General features: G+C 30.4%; 1 protein-coding gene and 1 pseudogene across 1 annotated transcript; one reads left to right on the top strand and one right to left on the bottom strand.

The window, feature by feature from the left end:
* Positions 1–524: 524 nt before the first annotated feature.
* LOC120187960 lies at positions 525–2,994 on the top strand (annotated as a pseudogene).
* Positions 2,995–13,949: 10,955 nt separating this feature from the next.
* LOC120187943 lies at positions 13,950–15,056 on the bottom strand. Its single transcript, XM_039191526.1, has 3 exons — positions 14,769–15,056; positions 14,267–14,510; positions 13,950–14,205 (listed from the first exon to the last, which is right to left on the bottom strand). Exons 1-3 carry the CDS (start codon positions 14,988–14,990, stop codon positions 13,982–13,984), a joined length of 690 nt encoding a protein of 229 aa, XP_039047457.1. The 5' UTR covers positions 14,991–15,056; the 3' UTR covers positions 13,950–13,981.
* Between the last annotated feature and the right edge of the window lie 5,718 nt (positions 15,057–20,774).

Here is a 20,774-nt window from a genome sequence, read left to right as displayed (position 1 = left end):
TTTCATTTTAGAAATTATTAAAACAATGCTTCAAAAAAATTTTGTTTGGTTTCCAAGAAAACCAAAGCTTGTAAAAACCTTTAATTTTTTATTTTATTTTCTTGGAACTCAGGAGAATCCAAAATGACCCAAATTGATTTTTTTTCCTTTTAATTTCCTCGGTAGGTTTTTTTTTATATAATTTGCCAGAAACAATAGGCACCGGAGAAAAGGGTATTTCGGGAAGGTTGAAAATTGGGACAGGTTATTACAACTTTTAACGTATAAATATATATTATTTAATATATATATATATATATATATATATATATATATATGTAAAGTATTCAAATCGTCTCTAACTATAAAATATTATTTTGTTAAATTTTAAAATAATTTTTAACTATGAAATGTTATTTTATTGAGTCTCTTCACTGTTAAAAGTTATATTATTATCACATTATTAATCATTTGTTCAAAACTCGTACTTTTTCAGGAAAAAGATATTAACTTGTTGACTAAGATATGATAAAATCATCTTAACGATGTCTATTGGTAACACGGTTGTATTTCAAGCACTAGATTGGTGATATAATGTAAACGGAAAGTCAATCCACGAAATACAATTTATTGGATCAAATTTTATCATATATTAGTCAATAAGTTAATATCCAACTTAGATGATTGCCAAATTTTAATGAAAAAATATGAGTTTGAAACATATGAATAATCAAACGGTCATTTTGTAACTTTTAATAGTCTGCAGACTCAACAACATCCTTAGTCAGAAAACTATTTTACTACTTTTAATAATAGAAATACTCAATAAAACAATTCCTATAATCGAGAGACTATTTGTTTACTTCACTCTTAACATATTTGGACTTCAGTTATAAAAGACTGATTCGTTTTGGTACAATGAATAATGCATATGTTTTGAAAGGATATACATTTATGAGAGATTACGATCTCTAATTTTTACGGTTAATTCTGGAATAAACTGATAAAATTAAAGGATATACCTAATCATTTAATTCATTTATTCAGTTACAGGGAATCAGATTTCAGCTAAAAAAATTAATTGAAATATATTTGACAGAAAACAAGAAGAAACATGAGAAGATAAATTGAAAATAAAATTAGATAAAATATTTTTAAATTTGAATCAAATACTAATAGAAAGGATGAAATCAAGTAAATAATACAGGCAAAATAATAAATTAGCGAAATTGGTACCTTCAAATATATTTTGAGATCTATCACATCACGTGGGTATGAGTATGATGAGTTTCAATAAAATATATTCTTTTATTAGAATTTGTCAAAGAAACATGATAAGTTTTAATAAAAAAATCATATTTTATTGAAACTCGACAATTTATCATGCTCACGCGATAAATTTTAATAAAATAATTTATAATTGAAACACATCACGTAAATATGATGAATTGTAAAACAATGTAATAAATATTATATATCTAAAATAAATTTCTACTTACGGTATATTTTAAAATATTTTTGGCATCATTGTTATTGCGCTAATTTTACTAATGGAAAAACATAATATTTTAATCAAATTCAAATATGCTAAAAATCTGATTGGACCCAACCCTTGATCGTCCCCAAGTATATGAGTCTATCATATACCTAGAACACCCAACACGCGCTTATTTCTGGGTAGGATGACTCATACATTTACAACCTGGGAAGCAGCTAATCTTATACATTATAGGTCCTAGAACACCCCTTCCATTTGGACTCTGTTATAATATTGTGCTTGTTTATGCCATCCAGCTGTCCAATTCGTAGATCATTCCAACAACCAATTTTACAATATCCAATAAACATTCCCTACGCTCCAATAAATAACCACAACCTCAAATCTTTCATAGTGTAACAATTCAATCTTAAATCAATTCCCTAAAGTCTAAACTACAGCCAACGGATACAGTTTCCACTCTTCCAAACGCTCTACAAATGCTTCTCCTTGGTGCTCTCGTGGTTCAAACTTTAATGGTTGCTTCTGCGGGCAACTTTAACCGGGATGTCCATGTCACATGGGGAGATGGTAGTGCAAAAATCCTCAACGATGGCCAGCTTCTTACTCTCTCCCTCGATAAAGCCTCTGGCTCAGGCTTCCAATCCAAGAATGAATTTCTGTACGGGAAGTTCTATATGCAACTGAAACTTGTGCCTGGCAGCTCTGCCAGGCACTGCCTACGACGTAAGTAACTTTATATATAATTGATTATATAGTACATTCGAAAGTTTGTTTTTTTGTACGAATTCGTTAATTACAGACGGTTTTCTGCTCGTTTGCTGCAGTTAAAATCACAAGGATCGTCTTGGGATAAGATCGATTTCGAATTCTTGGGGAACCTGAGTGGTGATCCGTACATCGTTCACACTAATGTTTAGACGAAAGGCAAAGGTGACAGGGAGCAACGATTCTACCCGTGGTTCGACCCCACTGCTGATTTCCACACTTACTCGATTCTCTGGAATCCCGGACACGTTCTGTAAGTATATATAAAGATTTATCAACATCCATTCTTGTCATCTCGTTCTTGCAACTCTTTTCTCAACGTTGGCACAAATATTTGTTCCAGTTTCTATGTAGATGGTAGACCGATTAGAGAGTTAAAAAACCTGGAACAAGCTGGTGTTCAGTACCCGAAAAACCAAGCCATGAGAATGTATTGTAGCCTATGGAATGCGGATGATTGGGCCACGAGAGGAGGCCAAGTGAAGACCGATTGAAACCAGGCACCTTTCACAGCGTCTTTCAGGAACTTCACTGCTAATGCTTGTGTCTGGTCTAATGGAGATTCTTCCTGCCCTTCGAATTCGTCGAATAACAGTGCCTGGTTTTCGCAGGAGATGGATTCTTCCAGTCAGAAAGTAATGACATGGGTGCAAAAGAATTACATGGTTTACAATTAATGCAAAGACGCAAAACGATTCCCTCAGGGCCGACCTGTTGAATGCACTGTCAGAAACAGGAAACACATTTGATACTTTCCAGAAGATTGTAACATGATTCTTCAAAAAATCAATGACAATGTCGATTCCAGTCATCTGTATAATCATTTAATAACATTAAAATTTAAAATTAATGCAGCTTTCATTTGTGTTCAATGTCAATAAGAACAGCTTGCCACTTCTGGAAATCATGAAGGTTTATGGTATGCACTCTTTGACTCTGTACATACACTCCACTCATTTTTTTTTAATTTTGAATTATTCGAGTCAACTCAAATTATTAATTCTATTTTCGAATTCGAGTTGAAATTTGGAAATTTCAAATTACTCGAAAAATCGAGAATTTGACAATGTATTTTGGCAATTTTACAATTAAGTCATTAATTTCATTATTCCTTTGATTCCTCCATTTTAAGTTCATTTTTAACCAAATTTGATTCACATGCTCCTAAACCATTGTAGAATATATATCTACTCTCAATTCCTCTTTTGATAACAAGTTTTTTATTTTTTAATTTAATCCCTCAATTTTTCATAATTTTCTTATTTCTTCAATTTATCTTTTATTTTAAGTCACTTTTTATCAAATTTGAACGACATGCTCATAAACCAATAAAGAACACATATGTACTTCAATTCTTATTTTTTTACTAAAAATATGCTCTCTCTCTCTATTTAGACTCTTAATATTGTATTTTACTTAATTTAGTATTTTGATTGCAATTGTTTTGAGATTCTTTCTTCCCATCAATTCCTTGATTCTTTTATACTTTCAATAATATTTTACTCTCAAAATAAAGAAAAATATAATATTATTGTAGACCACAGATTTTGTCCTCATCCCAGCATTAAACCAAGCTTCCACTAATGCATGTTTCCTGCCAACTCACAAGGATAAAAATGCATGTGAAATCTGATCTAAAGCATGGTCACATCAAGTTGCTATTTTTTTATTTAAAGCTATGTAAAATAAGGGTTATAAATAGCCGAATGAAAATGTAAGGAAAGGGGGGAGTTCCTCTCGGTTTTTCAGCAAAGAACGAGCAAAAAAAATACAGAAAAAAAAAAGAATTCTTCAGGAATCAAAAACAGAACCGAATTTGTTTCAAAGCAAAGAGGTATTTTCTAATTTGATTTCATTTTCGGTTTATTAGTTTAGTTATTGAAATGCAATTAAGGTAGTAGATTTTAGTTTATAGTTTTTTTTTTTTGTCGTTTATATTCAATGCTTTCAAATATATATATATGAAAATGGGTTAGAAACTTATCGAGGTGGCGCGGATTATGGCTCCACCGTGAGCGGCGATGAGTGTTGTGAGAGGAGGAAGAAAAACTAAGAAAATGTGAGAGTTCATTGCACATAATTAAGATAAAGGGGAAGGGAAAGTGGTTCACGCGTTCCGGAATTGGGGGAAGTAAAAAATGATTTCATTTTAAGTTTGAGTTAACCTCACACAGGGGCCCTTTAATTTCTTGTCATCTTTTATGTTAGTCTCTTAAAATTTTGAACTATTTATGTTTAAGCCACTCCATTATCGCATTTTTTAAAAATCAGTCACCAAACTTGTGAGGTTAATCACGTTTACGTCCTCTAATATTACCTTGTTTTTACATTCTAGTCACCGAACCTCCACGTTTTATTTTATTTTATTTTAGGCACTTTATTTTCATTATTTTCAATTCGATCACCAATATATTATATTTTGCAATGATTTATACCTATAGCTTTCATTTCCTTTATTTTAATCACTATTAGTTTTTGATTTAGCCTAGATTATTTTATTTCCTTACATTTCGATCCATGTTTATTTTTGTTTAGTTACCATCTTTTGTTTTATTGCACTTTAACCTATATAATTAGATTTTATTACAATTTAGGCCCCTGTATTTATTTTAAATTGATTGTTGAAGATCTTATTTGTTCATATTGATTATTAGATCTTTCTACTTTAATCCTTTAATTTTTATTTATGCTATTTTAGTACTTTAATTTTTTTTCTTTTGCTATTTAATCCCTTAAGTTTTTGTTTTTCTCTTGCAGCTCATTACTAGAATTAATTCGATCCGTGAATTTTAATTATTTCTAATTTATTATTATTATTATTTTATAAATTCTCTTTCATTCCCTTTTATTTATTTATTTATTTTATACATTTTGATCTTAATAATAACTCTTTGTTTTTCTTAGTTTAATTTTTTTACTTTTTTTTATGATTTTTATGGATAATTTTAATTGATAAAAAGGTCAATTATTATAATCGAATCTCTAAATTTTAATTTTAATTTTCGCAATTAAGACAACCGACAAATTAAATGGTACCGAAAGGGATGTTCAAGGGTGCTAATCATTCATTGACTGTAATCGACTCCCGAATCCGACATATTTCTGGTAAAACGCAGATCAGGTAAGATGATATCTGATCAACCAAATTTTTTACGAAAAATAAACGATCGGTGGCGACTCCAATATTTTATTTAAGTCGAAGCCAAATTTTGGGCCCACCCGAAAGGTGGTTGCGACAATTATGAATATATTTTATAATTTTATATTTTTTGATATATAAATAACATTATAATGTGATAAGTAGGCCTGTAAACGACCGAACATTTAGCATATCGTTCGGCGGAAGTTCGTTTATTTGTTAAAAGAACGAACATGAACAAAATTTTATGTTTGTTTAATTAAATGAACAAAGGGCACTTCGTTTATTTATGTTCGTAAATGTTTGATAATTCGTTAGTTTATGTTCGTTCATTTATGTCCGTTTATATTATTTTATTTTTGTTTCGTTTAATTTCGTTTGTTTATGTTCGTTCAGCCCAATCTGCATGCTCGTTTGAAATATTAAGAACTAATAAATTTTAACCTTAAACCCATTAATATTTTAAAGCTCAGTTAATTTTAAACCCAAACAAAAATACTCGAATCAAAGGAAAGGAAAAAAACTCTTCTCAAATATAATCCAAATAATTTTATATTTTTGTTTGTTTATGTTCGTTCATTCATTTGTGTTCGTTATCATATTAACAAACAACATGAACAAACACGAACACTGTTTCTTAATGAACACACATGAATAATAAATCGTTCGTTTAGTTGTTTAGTGTTCGTTCGTTGTGTTCGATTAAAGTTAAACGAACGAACATGAACATACCCTCGTTCATGTTCGTTCGGTTCATTTACAGGCTTAGTGGAAAGAATATGATATATATATATATATATATCTTATATGTTTAGAAAAAGTAGAGAAAGTTAGAACTAATCTTTACCATAATACCATAAATAATTATAATAAAATTAGCATAGAAACTTGAATAACTCTACTCGACTCAAAAAATTTTCAAGTTAAATTAGAGTTGTAAAATATGACTTGTTAATTCAAATAATTTAGAATTTTTTTAACTCTTTAAATAACTTAAATTTTTTAACTCAATTTAATTAAATTAAACTTTATAAAGTATTCTCTAAAGTTAATAAAACTTTATTTAAATATGAATATCAAAGTTTTTTATTTATTTTTTATTTGAAGTATATTGTTTTTCTTTCTCTACTTCATTTAGTTTCTATCGTATATATATTTTAAAGGTTTTAGTCGGTCTTAGAACTAAAATAAGTGTTTAAGTGTCGCATGTAGAATAAGTCTTTAACAATGGGGTGTAGGAGGTGTCCACTGTAAGAGGTGTCGGCTGTAAGAGTAAATCGATGTATTAATTGCATTAACCCCTTTTGATTTTTTCTTATTTTTATAATTTTAATATATTTTATCCTCTGAATGTAATAATAATAAAATATCATATATATATATATATATATATACACACACACACGTATATTTATATTATAAGATGATTCTGCCACGCTTGACGAACGCCGATTAGTATCATTAATGATGAGTACTATTAATTTAATTTATAAAATTTAAAATTATAAAATATTCAACATATAATTATAAATTAGTTAAAATCTAAACGTAAATTTTTAAATAAAATATTTATTATATTATTTTTATAGTCTTATTTTAAATAATAATTAGATCAAAATATTAATCTCTAAATTAAAAAACTTATATTCTTTTTTTAAGTCATCATCGCTGATGTCGTCGTTATTGTTACCGCCATCACTGTCATCGTTGCCACTGTTGTTACTGTCGTCGTTACTGCTACCACCGTCGCCACCACCGCTACTATCGTCGTGTCAAAATAAAATAATTAGAAATTTTTTAATTTAGGGGTTAATGTCTGATTTAATTATTATTTAAAATAAGATTATAAAAATAATGTAATTAATCGTTTATTTTAAATAATTTACGTTTAAATGTTTAATTGATAATTACACGTTGAATATCTTATAATTTTAAGGTTTTATAAATTAAATTAATGGTACTCATTGTTAGTAGTTCTCATCGATACTCCTTAGACGATGTATTTTCCTATGTTATAATAATTAAAACATTTAAAAATAATAATCCGAGATACAAAGGGTCCAATGGCCCATCCGAATTCAAAAATCACAATTGAATTTTAAGGCTCAAATTTTAAAAACCCAAACCCAATTCCAAATTTAAAATTTAGATCCATACTAACTTACTATTTTTATTTAAAATTTAGCTGATAATTGTATGAGTAAAAGTGACATCGAATTAAATGTATTGCCTTATACTCGAATAAATTTGGTAACTATAATTAGGTTTAAAACTAGTATGCGTTATATAAATGTAATTGTAAAAAAAAAAAAGAAAAAATATTAAAATTAAATTTAAAATATAAAAAATTGTATCAAACACAATTTAACATAAATGTAAATTTTAAAAAATCATAAAATAAATATTTAAGTTGGTTCAATGGTTAAATATTATTCTTACATCTTTTAGATCCCAAGTTTGAACTCTTGTGATCCTATCGTTTTTATATATTTTTTATATTAATGTATCAACCAAAAATTAAACTAAATGTAATTGATTGTTAACATTGAATTAAATAATAAACTTGGTTTTTGGTTAAGGTAAATGTAAACGTAATTTTGTCCCAATATCGTAGACAGATTAATTATTTAGTCTAATACGATACTAGATTTTTTTTGGATAATTCTATTTCATTACCCAAGAAGTAGGAAACTGCTACAGAATACAGAGTCCAAAATTAATAAACAATACAATTAAGCATAACCATGACAACAAACATAGCTAACCCAGGTTGCGTAGGAAAAGAAGGCAACATAACAAACTCTTCTTAAGTAATACCCCATTTTTCACACATAGCAGCATTGGTCGATTCTGTTATGCTAAAAGCCGAATACTGCAGGCGGATTCGAATAATCTTCTTGATGTCCTTCCCTTTTGCCAAATAATCTGGTGTTTCTTTCCATCCAAATACCATTTATGTGACCAGTCCAAGCAAGTTTTAGAACCCAAACAAGAAGAGACTTGCCTTTAAAAAAACGAGCAGTCCAGGTCAGCTCACCGTTCCAGCTGCTAACTCCACGTTCAATGCCACATAGATCAAGGATGGATCCCTATAGTTCCTTAGCAAAGCTGCACTCAAAAATAAATGTTCTCTTGTTTCTGACGCAGTGCCACACAGGAAACACATGTCAGTTTCAATGGATAAGCCCATATGTACGCCTAACCCTAGTAGACATCTATTAAGCATTGCCATCCATGCTACAATGCTAAATTTGGGAATGCGCCTAGAGAACCAGATCAGATGGTGTCAGGGAATTTTAGGGGCATCAACACGCAAATTATCCCAGACTTGCCTTGTGCTCAGGCCACAAACCTGACCCGAGAAGAGATGAGCAACTTCAGGTCTGATTTCCAGCTAGCATTTGCAACACTAGATATTTTATTTTGGGAAGTATATAATTTTTTATTGAAACATGTCAATTCTACGTGATAAAATCTAAATAAAAAAGTATATTTTATTTGAACTCATCACATTGACATGATGAGTTTAAATTAAAAAAAATATTAATAGGGAAAACTCGATATGTGGGCAAGACGAGTTTACCCTCTACTGTAACATTTATCGTAGATCTCAAATTAATTTTGAAGATAATTTAATATGCTAAATTTTTTAGCCGCATAACCTGTTGGACCAATTTTGCCAAATGTAAACCCACTCTAATACCCAAGTTCAGTTCTCTCACCCCATCACAAAATTGTGACATATATCACCATATTATTTAAGAAATTGGATTTATTAAATTATTTTCAATTAAAATTAATGTATAATTAATGAATATAATTTTTTTAATTTTCACATCAAAAATTAATTAGGCCAACTAGAGGTTGGTTTAATTGAAAAGAAATATAAGGATTGGTATTGGGAACTAAACATTAAAACACAAACGAAAGGTAGGTAGAAGGACATTAAAGGCCATGATGAAATTAAATTCTCATTAAATAAGGTTAGGTATATTAATGAATTGGTCTAGTAAATGGCCTTTAATTAGCTTTCATGCAGCAACCATAATATATGTGACCAAGTTTAGGTGAATGCAGTTTTCAAACATTTATATGACATAACCATATTTTATTTCATTTTCTCGGTCCATCACCATCCCTTTTTTATCATCTGCCTATATTACAGATGAATTGAATAAAAAGTTTATGCAATAGTTTAATAGATAAATATATTGTAAAAAAAGTAATAGGAATGACATCTGAAATCTAAAAAATTATAGATATTATTAACAAGTAATGATCGGGAAAAAGGAAAATTTCTTAATTTTTGAAATATAGCGTACAATGGAGTTGGAATTTGTTAATTATATTTCGTCGAATAATAGAAATTAGAATTAAAATTTGTCTCTAAGTATAGACCTTAAAAGTAAAAGATAAATTAATTTAGTTAGATTATTATTAATTTTGTGATTAATAATTATTTTGGTGAATTTCAATGTATAAAAAATGTAATATGACAACCAAATTACAATTAGAGAATTAATAGTAATTGCATGTAATTAGGATATTTTGGAGCAGCAACTTTCGATTGATCTTTTGGCCGTAGACTTTCTCTTAACATGCCCCCGCAAGAATGAGCTCCCATCAAGGACGCCATTCTTGTTCCATAGATGCTCGAACCGTTGCCTGGAAAGAGGTTTCCGAAGTCCATCCGCATAATGTTCTGTAGAGGAAACATATTGGACCTTCAACTCATTCTCTTGTACTTGTTGCCGTACAAAGTGATGGTCTAGAGCTACGTGTTTCATTCTTGAGTGGAAGACGGGATTGGCGCTCAAGTATGTCGCATCACATAGTAAGTTTGGCGGTTTCTCGATCGGAATATGTAATTCTTGTAACAAGTTGATGAGCCATTTGACTTCTGCTGCGGCATTAGCTAGAGATCGATACTCTGCTTCTGTTGAGCTCCATGCGACGGTTCTTTTCTTTGTTGACTTCCAAGAGATCGGATTGTCACCTAGATATACCACATAGCCACTTGTAGAGGTTCTATCATCTCTGTTACCTCCCCAATCAGCATCACTAAATGCTGTTATTGTAGTTGCATTTCCTTTCTTCAAGAATAATCCGTGATTTACTGTACCTTTGAGATAGCGAAGGATACGTTTTGCCATTGCCCATTGACTGGCCTTTGGACCATGCATGTATTGTTGCAATCTATTTACTGAATACGCAATGTCCGGTCTTGTCAAAAGTACATATTGTAGGGATCCTAGGATTTGTCGAAACTCAGTGGCATTTTTCACGCCTGAACCGTCGTTGGCTTTGATCACAGTGGTCGTAGACATTGGTGTAGAGGTAGGTTTGGCTCCCTCCATGTGGAACCGCTCATGTATGTCAAGTATACGTTTTGTTGCCTGCTCTTGCTGATTTTGAGTTACGATGTACCTCCAACATCTCTTGGCATCATGACCATATTTACCACAAAGTTGATAGGTTGAACGTTGGGGACCTTGAACAGAATTTTCGGCCAAAGTTTGCTTCTTTCGATTTCTGAAGTTAGGATCAAAATTGTTACCACGGTAATTTCCCTTGTTTAGTGGTCGCGAAGCATGATTACCTCTTCCTCGTTGTACATAATTCACACTAAGAGGTGTGATGAGCCATTCTTCTTGCCGTTTCAAGTCTTTCTCGTGATCAATTAATTTATCAAAAACCTCTTCAAAAGTGAGTGTTGTTTCCCTTGCTTTCAATGCAGTGACAACACCATTCAGTTTGGGATTAATTCCGCTGAAGATATGAATCACCAATTCATCATCAAGGATCGGGCTTGGGCTAGGGCGAGTTCATCAGCCAAGGTCTTGGCGGTTTGAAGGAATTCAACGACGGGTTTGTTTCCTTGCGTCAACATCGTCAAGGATCTTTTGTGTGCTATCACTCTCGATTTTGTTTTGCTAGAAAGACAGCAATCACTTGTTCATTGCTTCCATGGACGTGGCACATTTAGCCATCACCAGTACAACAATTTCTGAAAGAGAGGAGCCTATCGCCGTACCCAAAGATGGTACTCAGGATTCGGAACTTCTTTAGATTCATGAGCATCATTCTTTTCTGTCGAGACTATGGTTTTTGGTGGACAGGGAGTATCACCAGTGATATAACCAGTTAAATCCAAACCAATGAGAGGTGCCTCAATTGGTGAAACCAGGAAGGGAAATTCATATTTGTGAGTTCGAGTGGTAGCTGAGTTTGAGTTTGAGTACCTATTATTTTGTTTTTAAAATAAATGAAAAAAAAAAGAATGCTAATAATAATAGTTATAACAAATAATTATAACGTAGAAAAAATAAACATTGCAAAATTTAAATAAAATAAATAAACCACCATGTTAGGACTAAATTGCAAAAAACATGAAGTTAAAAGAACACAATAATATTAATTAAAACAAAACGGGTCAACATTACGACAGTTAGAAAGGCGGAAGGACCAAAATTAAAATTTATCCAAAGATTTCAAACACATCTTGGTTGTGGATCTAGTTTAGGTATGGGTCGAACATCATACTTGATAATCAAAACGATGTTGTTTTAGAATACGAACAATCTTTCCAAAACAATATCGTTTTGAAAGGCTCATATTGAAATATATCATAAGGAACAAACACAGGGAGAAATACATGATTTTTATGTTAAGGGTGTGAACATGAACTTATAAAATTTCAGGTGGGTGAACTTAAACTTATACAATTATAGAGAGACGAAAATATATTTTCAATAAAAAATAAATAGAAAAAATTTGAAATATATAATAATTTTAAAATTTTAAGAGTGACTGCCCTACCCACCCCTGCTTAGGTCCATCGCTGGGAACAAGAGCGGAAGGACCAAAATTGAAATTTATCCAAAGATTTCAAACACAGATCTTGGTTGTGGATCTAGTTCAGGTATCGAACATCAAACTAGATAATCAAAACGATGCTGTTTTAGAATACGAACAATCTTTCCAAAACAATATCGTTTTGAAAGGCTCATATTGAAATATATCATAAGGAACAAACACAGGGAGGAATGCATGATTTTATGTTAAGAGTGTGAACATGAACTTATAAAATTTCAGGTGGGTGAACTTAAACTTATACAATTTTAGAGAGACGAAAGTATATTTTCAATAAAAAATAAATAGAAAATTTTTGAAATATATAATAATTTTAAAATTTTAAGAGTGACTACCCTACCCACCCCTGCTTAGGTCCATCGTTGGGAACAAGAGCGGAAAGACCAAAATTGAAATTTATCCAAAGATTTCAAACACAGATCTTGGTTGTGGATCTAGTTCACGTATGGGTCGAATATCATACTAGATAATCAAAACGATGTTGTTTAGAATACGAACAATCTTTCCAAAACAATATCGTTTTGAAAGGCTCATATTGAAATATATTATAAGAAACAAACACAGGGAGGAATGCATGATTTTATGTCGAAGGTGTGAACTTGAACTTATAAAATTTCAGGTGTGTGAACTTAAACTTATAAAATTCTAGAGAGACGAAAGTATATTTTCAATAAAAAATAAATAGAAAATTTTTTAAATATATAATAATTTTAAAATTTTAAGAGTGACTATCCTACCCACCCCTGCTTAGGTCCATCGCTGGGAACAAGAGCACCTAACTTGAGGCATTCATAATTAAGTTTTTTTTTTCCTTTCAATTTATTTTCTATTGATATATATCGATAATAATAAAAATGATACCACCATGGCAAAGGTTATATCATTTGGCTCACAACCAATACATACACATATACGCTCACATAACATCAAATATATATTCAAACTTCAAACTAATAAATATTAGAGTGAAAACACAAATGGTTCTTTGACCATAGGGTACTGCTTTATAATTAGTCCTTCAATTATCAAAAATTATAAAATGATCATCTGACTATAGAGTGTTACTTTATTAAGTCCATTGACTATTTATTATGTATCAAACTCGTCTTTTTCTGTTAAAAAATTAATGACATTCTGAACTAAATGTTAACATGTGACTGTGATATGATAAAATATGATTCTAATATCTCAAACAACTTTCATATTTCATTCATCTTGTTGACGTCTAACTCAGACGACCATCAAATTTTTAACGAAAAATGATGAGTTTGGAACACAATAAATAGTCAAGTGACCATTTTGTAACTTTAATAGTTGAGGGACTCAACAAAGCAACATTATATAGTCATAGGACCCTTTTGTAACTTCTATTAATGTAGTAATTTAATAAAACAATATAATCAAGAGACCATTTATATACTTTACCCCAAATATTAAACTATAAACAATGCCTAATAACTTATTGGATCGTTTGAAACACAATCCAAGAACATCATATAAATAGAAATTTAAGAATTACTATGTAGGTTAAGACCACTGAGTAGGACAATAAATAATGTAAAATATATATGAATATGTGAATATTAAAATTATATTTCTTTTTTGGTATTTGCCATCCTTTTCCATTTTCTGCCAATATTTGAACTTTAATTTATCCATATCATTTACAAAATTATAGTCAAGCATTGGACATCAAAGCTAGAATAACTTCAAATTTTTTCTTCTCAAATTGATATATTGAGATCAAGGCGAGGCTTCTTGGAAGCAGGCATTGGAACAACGGTATTGCACCTAGGACATCTAGGGTTATGTTTCATCACCATCACATACGATAAGCATCCGGGGCAGCCGGCTGCAACCGGCAATGAGAACAACCTCTCTTGATCACCGACATAATGTGAATCTTTGATTGAAGATGAGGATGAAGAATACGAAGGTGACAAGGATGACTTCCACAACGTTGACGACGACGATGAAAACGACCGCTTCTTGATTGGATTTTTCTCTCTCTCTGTCGAGTGCGAATTTTATTTTATCGAGTGTGCACACACTTTGATAATTGGTAGAAGACGATGGGACTAGTTTAAGTTCTAAGTTGGTCTCATCGAGAAGGTTTAACAAAGGTTTAGAGGGCGACGGTGGGAAGTTCAAATCTTGAAGCTTTGACACTGTTCGATTGTTTTGGTGTTTGGTTCCATCCGATGATTGTGAAGAATTTGATGAATTGCATCTTTGCAAGTACACCTTGCCAGACTGCAACCATTAAAAAATAATTAGTGAATCATACTTTATATAGCACAAGTGAATCAAAGAAAGTAGAGGAAAATTTCCAAATGAAAATGATCATTTCATTTCCAAAATATATTTCTAAAAGAAAAATAAAATAATCATATTTGCATCCGGTTAACATGATTAAAATCAAGTAATAAGTTATCATACATGATCTTATTATATGAAAAAAAAATTAAGGAAATCGTTTCATTACTTGTGAGATGAGAAAATTCAAGATACCTTCAAGTCTAGGCGCTTTTCCCATCCATTAGGGACTTGAAGGTCAAGATCAAATTCTTCTGATTGATCAGTTTTCATATTGATCAAGGCGGAGCCACCACCTCCGAGCAAGTCTCTGGTGATCAAAGCCGTTGATTTTGCTCCATCGGATTCGTTTCTCGCCATTCGATCATCCTTGTACCTGCTTAAAACTCTATGTAAATAGCTAACATCGGCAGCCATAGCCAAAGAGGGTTTCTTGAGGAGGAGGAAATGAGTGGCTTTCTTTTGTTCTTCCCTTGTTTATATAACAATGAATGAGTCATTTATAAGTGTTGAGTATTATACCCACTTTGAAAAATATAAAAAAATTAATAAAATTAAAGTGGTATTAATGTTGAATTAATTAAATTTCAATTTAAAAGAAATAAATTAACCCAATGCTTTAATTTGTTATAGTTAGTTGTTTCATTTATTGTTTTGCATATTTATTTATGGTAGGAGGGAGAGTGAGAAATTCAATAAAAATGGGAAAGGCGTGCAAATAAATGGCCACATTAATTGCTTCGAAATACAAGTAGACAACCATTAGAAGTAGATTTCTACACGTGTGAGTCGCTTCGGCCTAGAGTACGATAGTGATTATGATTCTTTTTTAATTTTTGTAGAAATAATTTTTACGTGTTTTATAAATTATTATTTTATATTGAATTGAATTTAGTATGTTATAACATATTTTGTTTACTTTGTATACATTATTCGTGAATTGTTCGTATAATATTCGTTTATTAAGTTAGACAAATGAGCATGAATAATTTTTTTAATATTTATTTAATAAACGAACGAACAATAATATATATGTGCTCGGTTCGTTTATATTCACAAAGAAGTTCGTTTATCGACTCGTTTATTCGATTCTCTTTTTCTTTTTTATATTTTAAATATTGGTAAAGGCATGAGATAAAGTGAGTAAAAGTAACTTTGAAGTTCAAATTGTGAAATTGTAAGCACTTTAAGGACTAGTGACATAATTTTCTTTGGCTTGAAATGAAAGGGTAAAAGGTTAGTGTTGGTTGTCAGAATGAAATGAACATTAAACGAACATGTTGGCGAACGATAAATAAATATATTTGCAAACATATAATGAATATTTTTGTAACTGTTAAACGAACATGTTTGCGAACGTTAAATAAGTAAACATGAATACTTTTAAAAGTAAATAAACGAACACGAAACTAGAAAAATCTAAACAATACAAATTAAATAGAAATACTTTAAACTATGATGAATATAACAATGTTGGTTCAAACTTTGCTCGTATAGAAATCAAGGTCTTGGTTTAGGAGAAAAGCATGTTTGACTTTATTAAATTTTTGGGCACACGAAATTATTGCATTTAGTTGAAGGCAGATAGATTTTTAATAATGCACGTCTGTTTTGGAAATGTATTTTTCTCATTAATTATGCAACTAAGAAAACTTTATGATTAGATATGGATTTGTTTTTTTTTTCTTATTAATTATTTAACTATAACTAAGTGGTAAAAAATGAATATTTATTAAATGTGTTATATTCATACTATTTTACAGAAAGAAAATATACTTGCAACAAATTGAAAGCAAAACCATGCATTAATCTGCTCTTACCAGAAAAATTTTGTTGCAATTTCTGCCATCAATTTCTACTAATTTCTTTTGATATTTCGGTGATTTAATGCGAAATTCAATGCTCGTGTAGTTGCTTTGGTAGAACATTAAATGTTTAACTCCAGCGCGTTGTGGTTTTTGATTTATTTGTGAATAAAATGTAAGTTTGAATCAATAATATGTTGGTCTAGTAGGATGATACACTATGTCCTTAGTAATGTCAGGGTTCGAATTCTGACGTTTGCGAATAGAGCAAACTGGGTTGGGAGGGTCGTTCTCGCCTCTGAAATACCCGATATAGATTAGTGGTCAATAGATCAGATACTAGTGATTAATTCAAAAAAATGTAAGTTTGAAAAATAAAAATAAATTACAAATTTAGCGAGGAGAAAATTCCAGAAGCATAAAATTTAGACTTGGTCATTGATTGATGTCTCTCCATTTTTAAAGGGATCATAGTAAGACCATTTATTATCTCTTCTAGTTCCGCTTTAAATTTCATAAATTTTACTAATGGGTTAAGGTTTGCAATAAAACACCATTATTGTGTTAGATATTAATTTTCTAAAATCCAATTTGATTTTTTTATTCAAAATGGTCTTTCAACTATAGAGAGTTGTTTTGTTGAGACCTTTAACTATTAAAAGTTATAAATTGGTCATCTGACTTGTTCCAAACTCATCTTTTTCCGTTAAAAATTTGACGACAGTCTGAGCTGTATGTTAACCTATTGACTGGGATATTATAAAATCTGATTTCATAATCTCAAACGGTAAGGATTATTTGTATCCTTTACTTTTATTTTTACTAATTCGAGGTGATCATAAGGTCTAAACGATATGTTTGAAAGTATGGATAGTGAGCACTAATCCCAATACACGCACCATATTGAGCAGTCATATTCCCATGTCCCTCTTGAATCAGACCAGAAAATTGATAGTGAATAAGACTTTGCAAATGCCCTGAAAACAATGTTCTTAATTGCATCCTGCAGTTTTCTGTCTAAATATATATTGAACCTAAGCTACACTCATCTAATGTTTCACCAGAAATTCTGAGTCTCATTCATTCTCAACTTTATTACAAAATGAATTCCACAAGTTAACTCCATTTCTGAAATCAATGCCAATATATCTCTACATTTATATAATAGATATTTAGAGTTACTTGTGGATTCTATCAATTAATTTGAAATATCAAAATCATAATTTCATACATCAAAGAATTTATATATATATTTAATTTATTAATTTTAATGATTTAATATTATATTTTCTGATTTATAAATTTTATATAATTTTTTAATATTTTTCTTTAAGGATAATGATCCTTTCTCTTTTATCTTGACCACTTTTAATCCTTTGTCACTTCCCATGCATTTTAATTACCAGTTGACTGGCGTGTAAAATTTATAAAAAAACCAGCCATAAAACTAAAATTAAATTTTTATTAATCTAGATAAGTACAAGGCAATATATGTTTAAAGATAACTTTTAACTTTTTGATATTGAACATTCACGCTCCTAATACTCAAACCCTTGTCCTCAAGGGATACCAACAATTCTTTTACCACGAAAACTACTTGATTCATGAGAATCAACTTTAAATATGAATTATAGAAATAAACTTTCTCAAAAGATTATTATACTATTTAATACCTATTATTTCATTTATATTTTTATCACTCTTTCTTTTTTTCTTTCAAAATCATGTAATCATATGATTTTAATCATATATTCTTAGAAAATTAAGGAACATACAAGAATAAAATATGTGAGAAATAAGAGCCTAACCACTACGCTAACCATGTTTATTGTGTTACTTTCACCAGAAAATATATTTAATATAAGATTAAAATCTAAGAAAATAAAATATATTTAATATAAGATTAAAATCTAAGAAAATTTTAATTGCAGAGAACACACCAGCATGTCTTAATTGTTAAAGAAATTGTTATTCTTCTTTCATGCTCTAGGTTCGTGCGTGCGTTAATGTGTTTTCAATGATTATTATATGGTGTGCGTGCGTTAATTTCAAATGTAGGGAACCCATCAAGAGGTCCTAATAGTTAAAGAGATTATTATTTTTCCTCGAGGTTATAGATTTGTGCGCTCTTGTGTGTAGCCTCTGTAATTTCTACATAGTATACGCGTATTGTAAATAGTTAAGAAAAATTTTAAACAAATATTACTCTTATAATCACTCATACTATTAAAAATATTTCAAAAAATAAAGATAACGGAAATCAAACCCAAGCCTGTTGGGAAGAGATGAGACACCAAGCCGTTGAGTTAGGCATATTAATCGTGTTAGTTTCACCGAAACAAGTATTTATTAATTTTTCTACTTACTCACATAACTTTATGAGTAAATTACACGTTTGATAATTGAATTTTACTCTCTCTCTTATTTTATTCACTTTACTTTTTATTTTTTTCAATTTACTCACTGAACTTTACGTGTGTGTGGCCTTAGTGATTTCTACTTGTGCATTGTCAATAATTAAGAAAAATTCTGAACATATATTACTTTTCTGATCACCCATTCTATTAAAAGAACTTCAAATGTAAGGATAATGAGAATCAAGCCTTAGCCTTTTGAAAAGAGACGGGAGACACCAAGCCATTGAGTTAGGCATGTTAATTGTGATAGTTTCACTAGAACAAGTATTTATTTTATACTAGTTTATCATCATAAAATAAATGATTTTTGTTGGATTTGAGTTCAAACCTATGATATTTAAGAAAAATATCCAAATGATTTTCCACCAAAATATGCCAAGAAATTATTTATGTTCAATCAAAACTATTATTAAGGATAGGCCTGTAAATGAACTGAACGTTCAGCGAACCGTTCATGAACCGTGCGGCGGGAAGTTCGTTTATGTGCGTTTATTTATTAAATGAACGAACATGAACAAGATTTTTTGTTCGTTTAATTAAAATGAACGAACATGAACATAGGTCTCGTTCGTTCATTTACGTTCGTGAACGTTCGGTTATGTTCGTTCAGTTATGTTCGTTCGATTATGTTCGTTTATGTATGTTTAACCCAATCTTCTTAAATCAATTTTGGTGACCAATTTGTAAGTATCTTAAAAATATTAATTAATCTAATATTCTACTGACCAACTCCATAATTAACCCAATTTTATTTGGAGATTAAATCCAATATGTTAACCCGTGAGGCACCTCACACCTATATTCATTTTCCCTCTTTTTTCCCAAACCCTAGTGTTCACTGGAGAGTGGAGACGATCGCTGAAAGCTTCAAAACAAGTTATATTATAGTGCAATATGAAGTTTTACAGGTCTGTTTGAATCTCTTTCTCTGTTTTATTTGACTTAATAGTTGATATGTAAAGTTATTGCGGATATCTTCACATCTAAAACTCAAGAAAACATCATACTTCTTTCTAGAAATAGATGGGAAGATAAATGTAACAATCGGAAGTATATGAGCATCAGTAAAGAGAAAAATATATAGAATTTGCCAGAAAACAAAACAAAGGTTTCTATGTAATTTCTGAAAAAGAGTGTAATAGCGGAAGTAATGAGTTTTCCAGGAAGAACCCATTAATAAGTAGAAAATACACTTTGACAATGATTTTTTGTTTTCATAGTTCTTGTGTGACCTTTAGTTGTGGAGTAGACTTTAGGTACGTTAAAATTTTGAATGGTGGTTTAGCAATAATATCAGTTACGATATGTAGCATCGAAGGGATTTCGAATCTATGTTATTGCCTTGTAGTCCAATTTGTACCGTTCGAAATCTTCACGCTGTTAAATTTTCTACTATGCCAACAGAAAGGATTATTATTAACAAACCTCACTAAAGTCTGACATTGATGTCACAAAACTTTTTGTCGGCGAATTTATTAGAATAATGTAGTGAAAAAATGATTGTTCATATGTAATCATGGACCACTAAAGATAAATGTTATAGCGTTAAATTAAAGTCGTGTGAATCATTTAATATCTTTAAAAGATCGATCGAAATATTTGATATCTTCAAACATTTCATCACTGCTAATCAACTCTTACGCTATTTGTCACTGTAGATTTGGTTGATTTGCATTGTCGACTATTTTTCATGAAAGAACAATGGAAGGTAGGGTCTCCAACATTTATGTTCGTTTATTTATTAAATGAACGAATATGAACAAGTTATATTCCTTAATAAACGAACATGAACACAATTTTGTTTATTTGTTTATGTTCGTTTATTTATTAAATGAACGAACATGAACATACCTCCGTTCGTGTGCGTTCTGTTCGTTTACAGGCCTAATTAAGGACAATAATTGTCTTACTTCATTTGGAAATAAAAATAATAATTAAAATGTCGCAGAGCAAAAACCCATAACCCGTAAAATCTGGCC

The sequence above is a fragment of the Hibiscus syriacus genome, unplaced genomic scaffold (assembly GCF_006381635.1).
Source record: "Hibiscus syriacus cultivar Baekdansim isolate YM2019G1 unplaced genomic scaffold, ASM638163v2 tig00116925_pilon, whole genome shotgun sequence".
Lineage (NCBI taxonomy): Eukaryota > Viridiplantae > Streptophyta > Magnoliopsida > Malvales > Malvaceae > Hibiscus > Hibiscus syriacus.
Note: the sequence above shows the minus strand (reverse complement) of the source record. Positions and strands in the feature narration are given on the sequence as shown.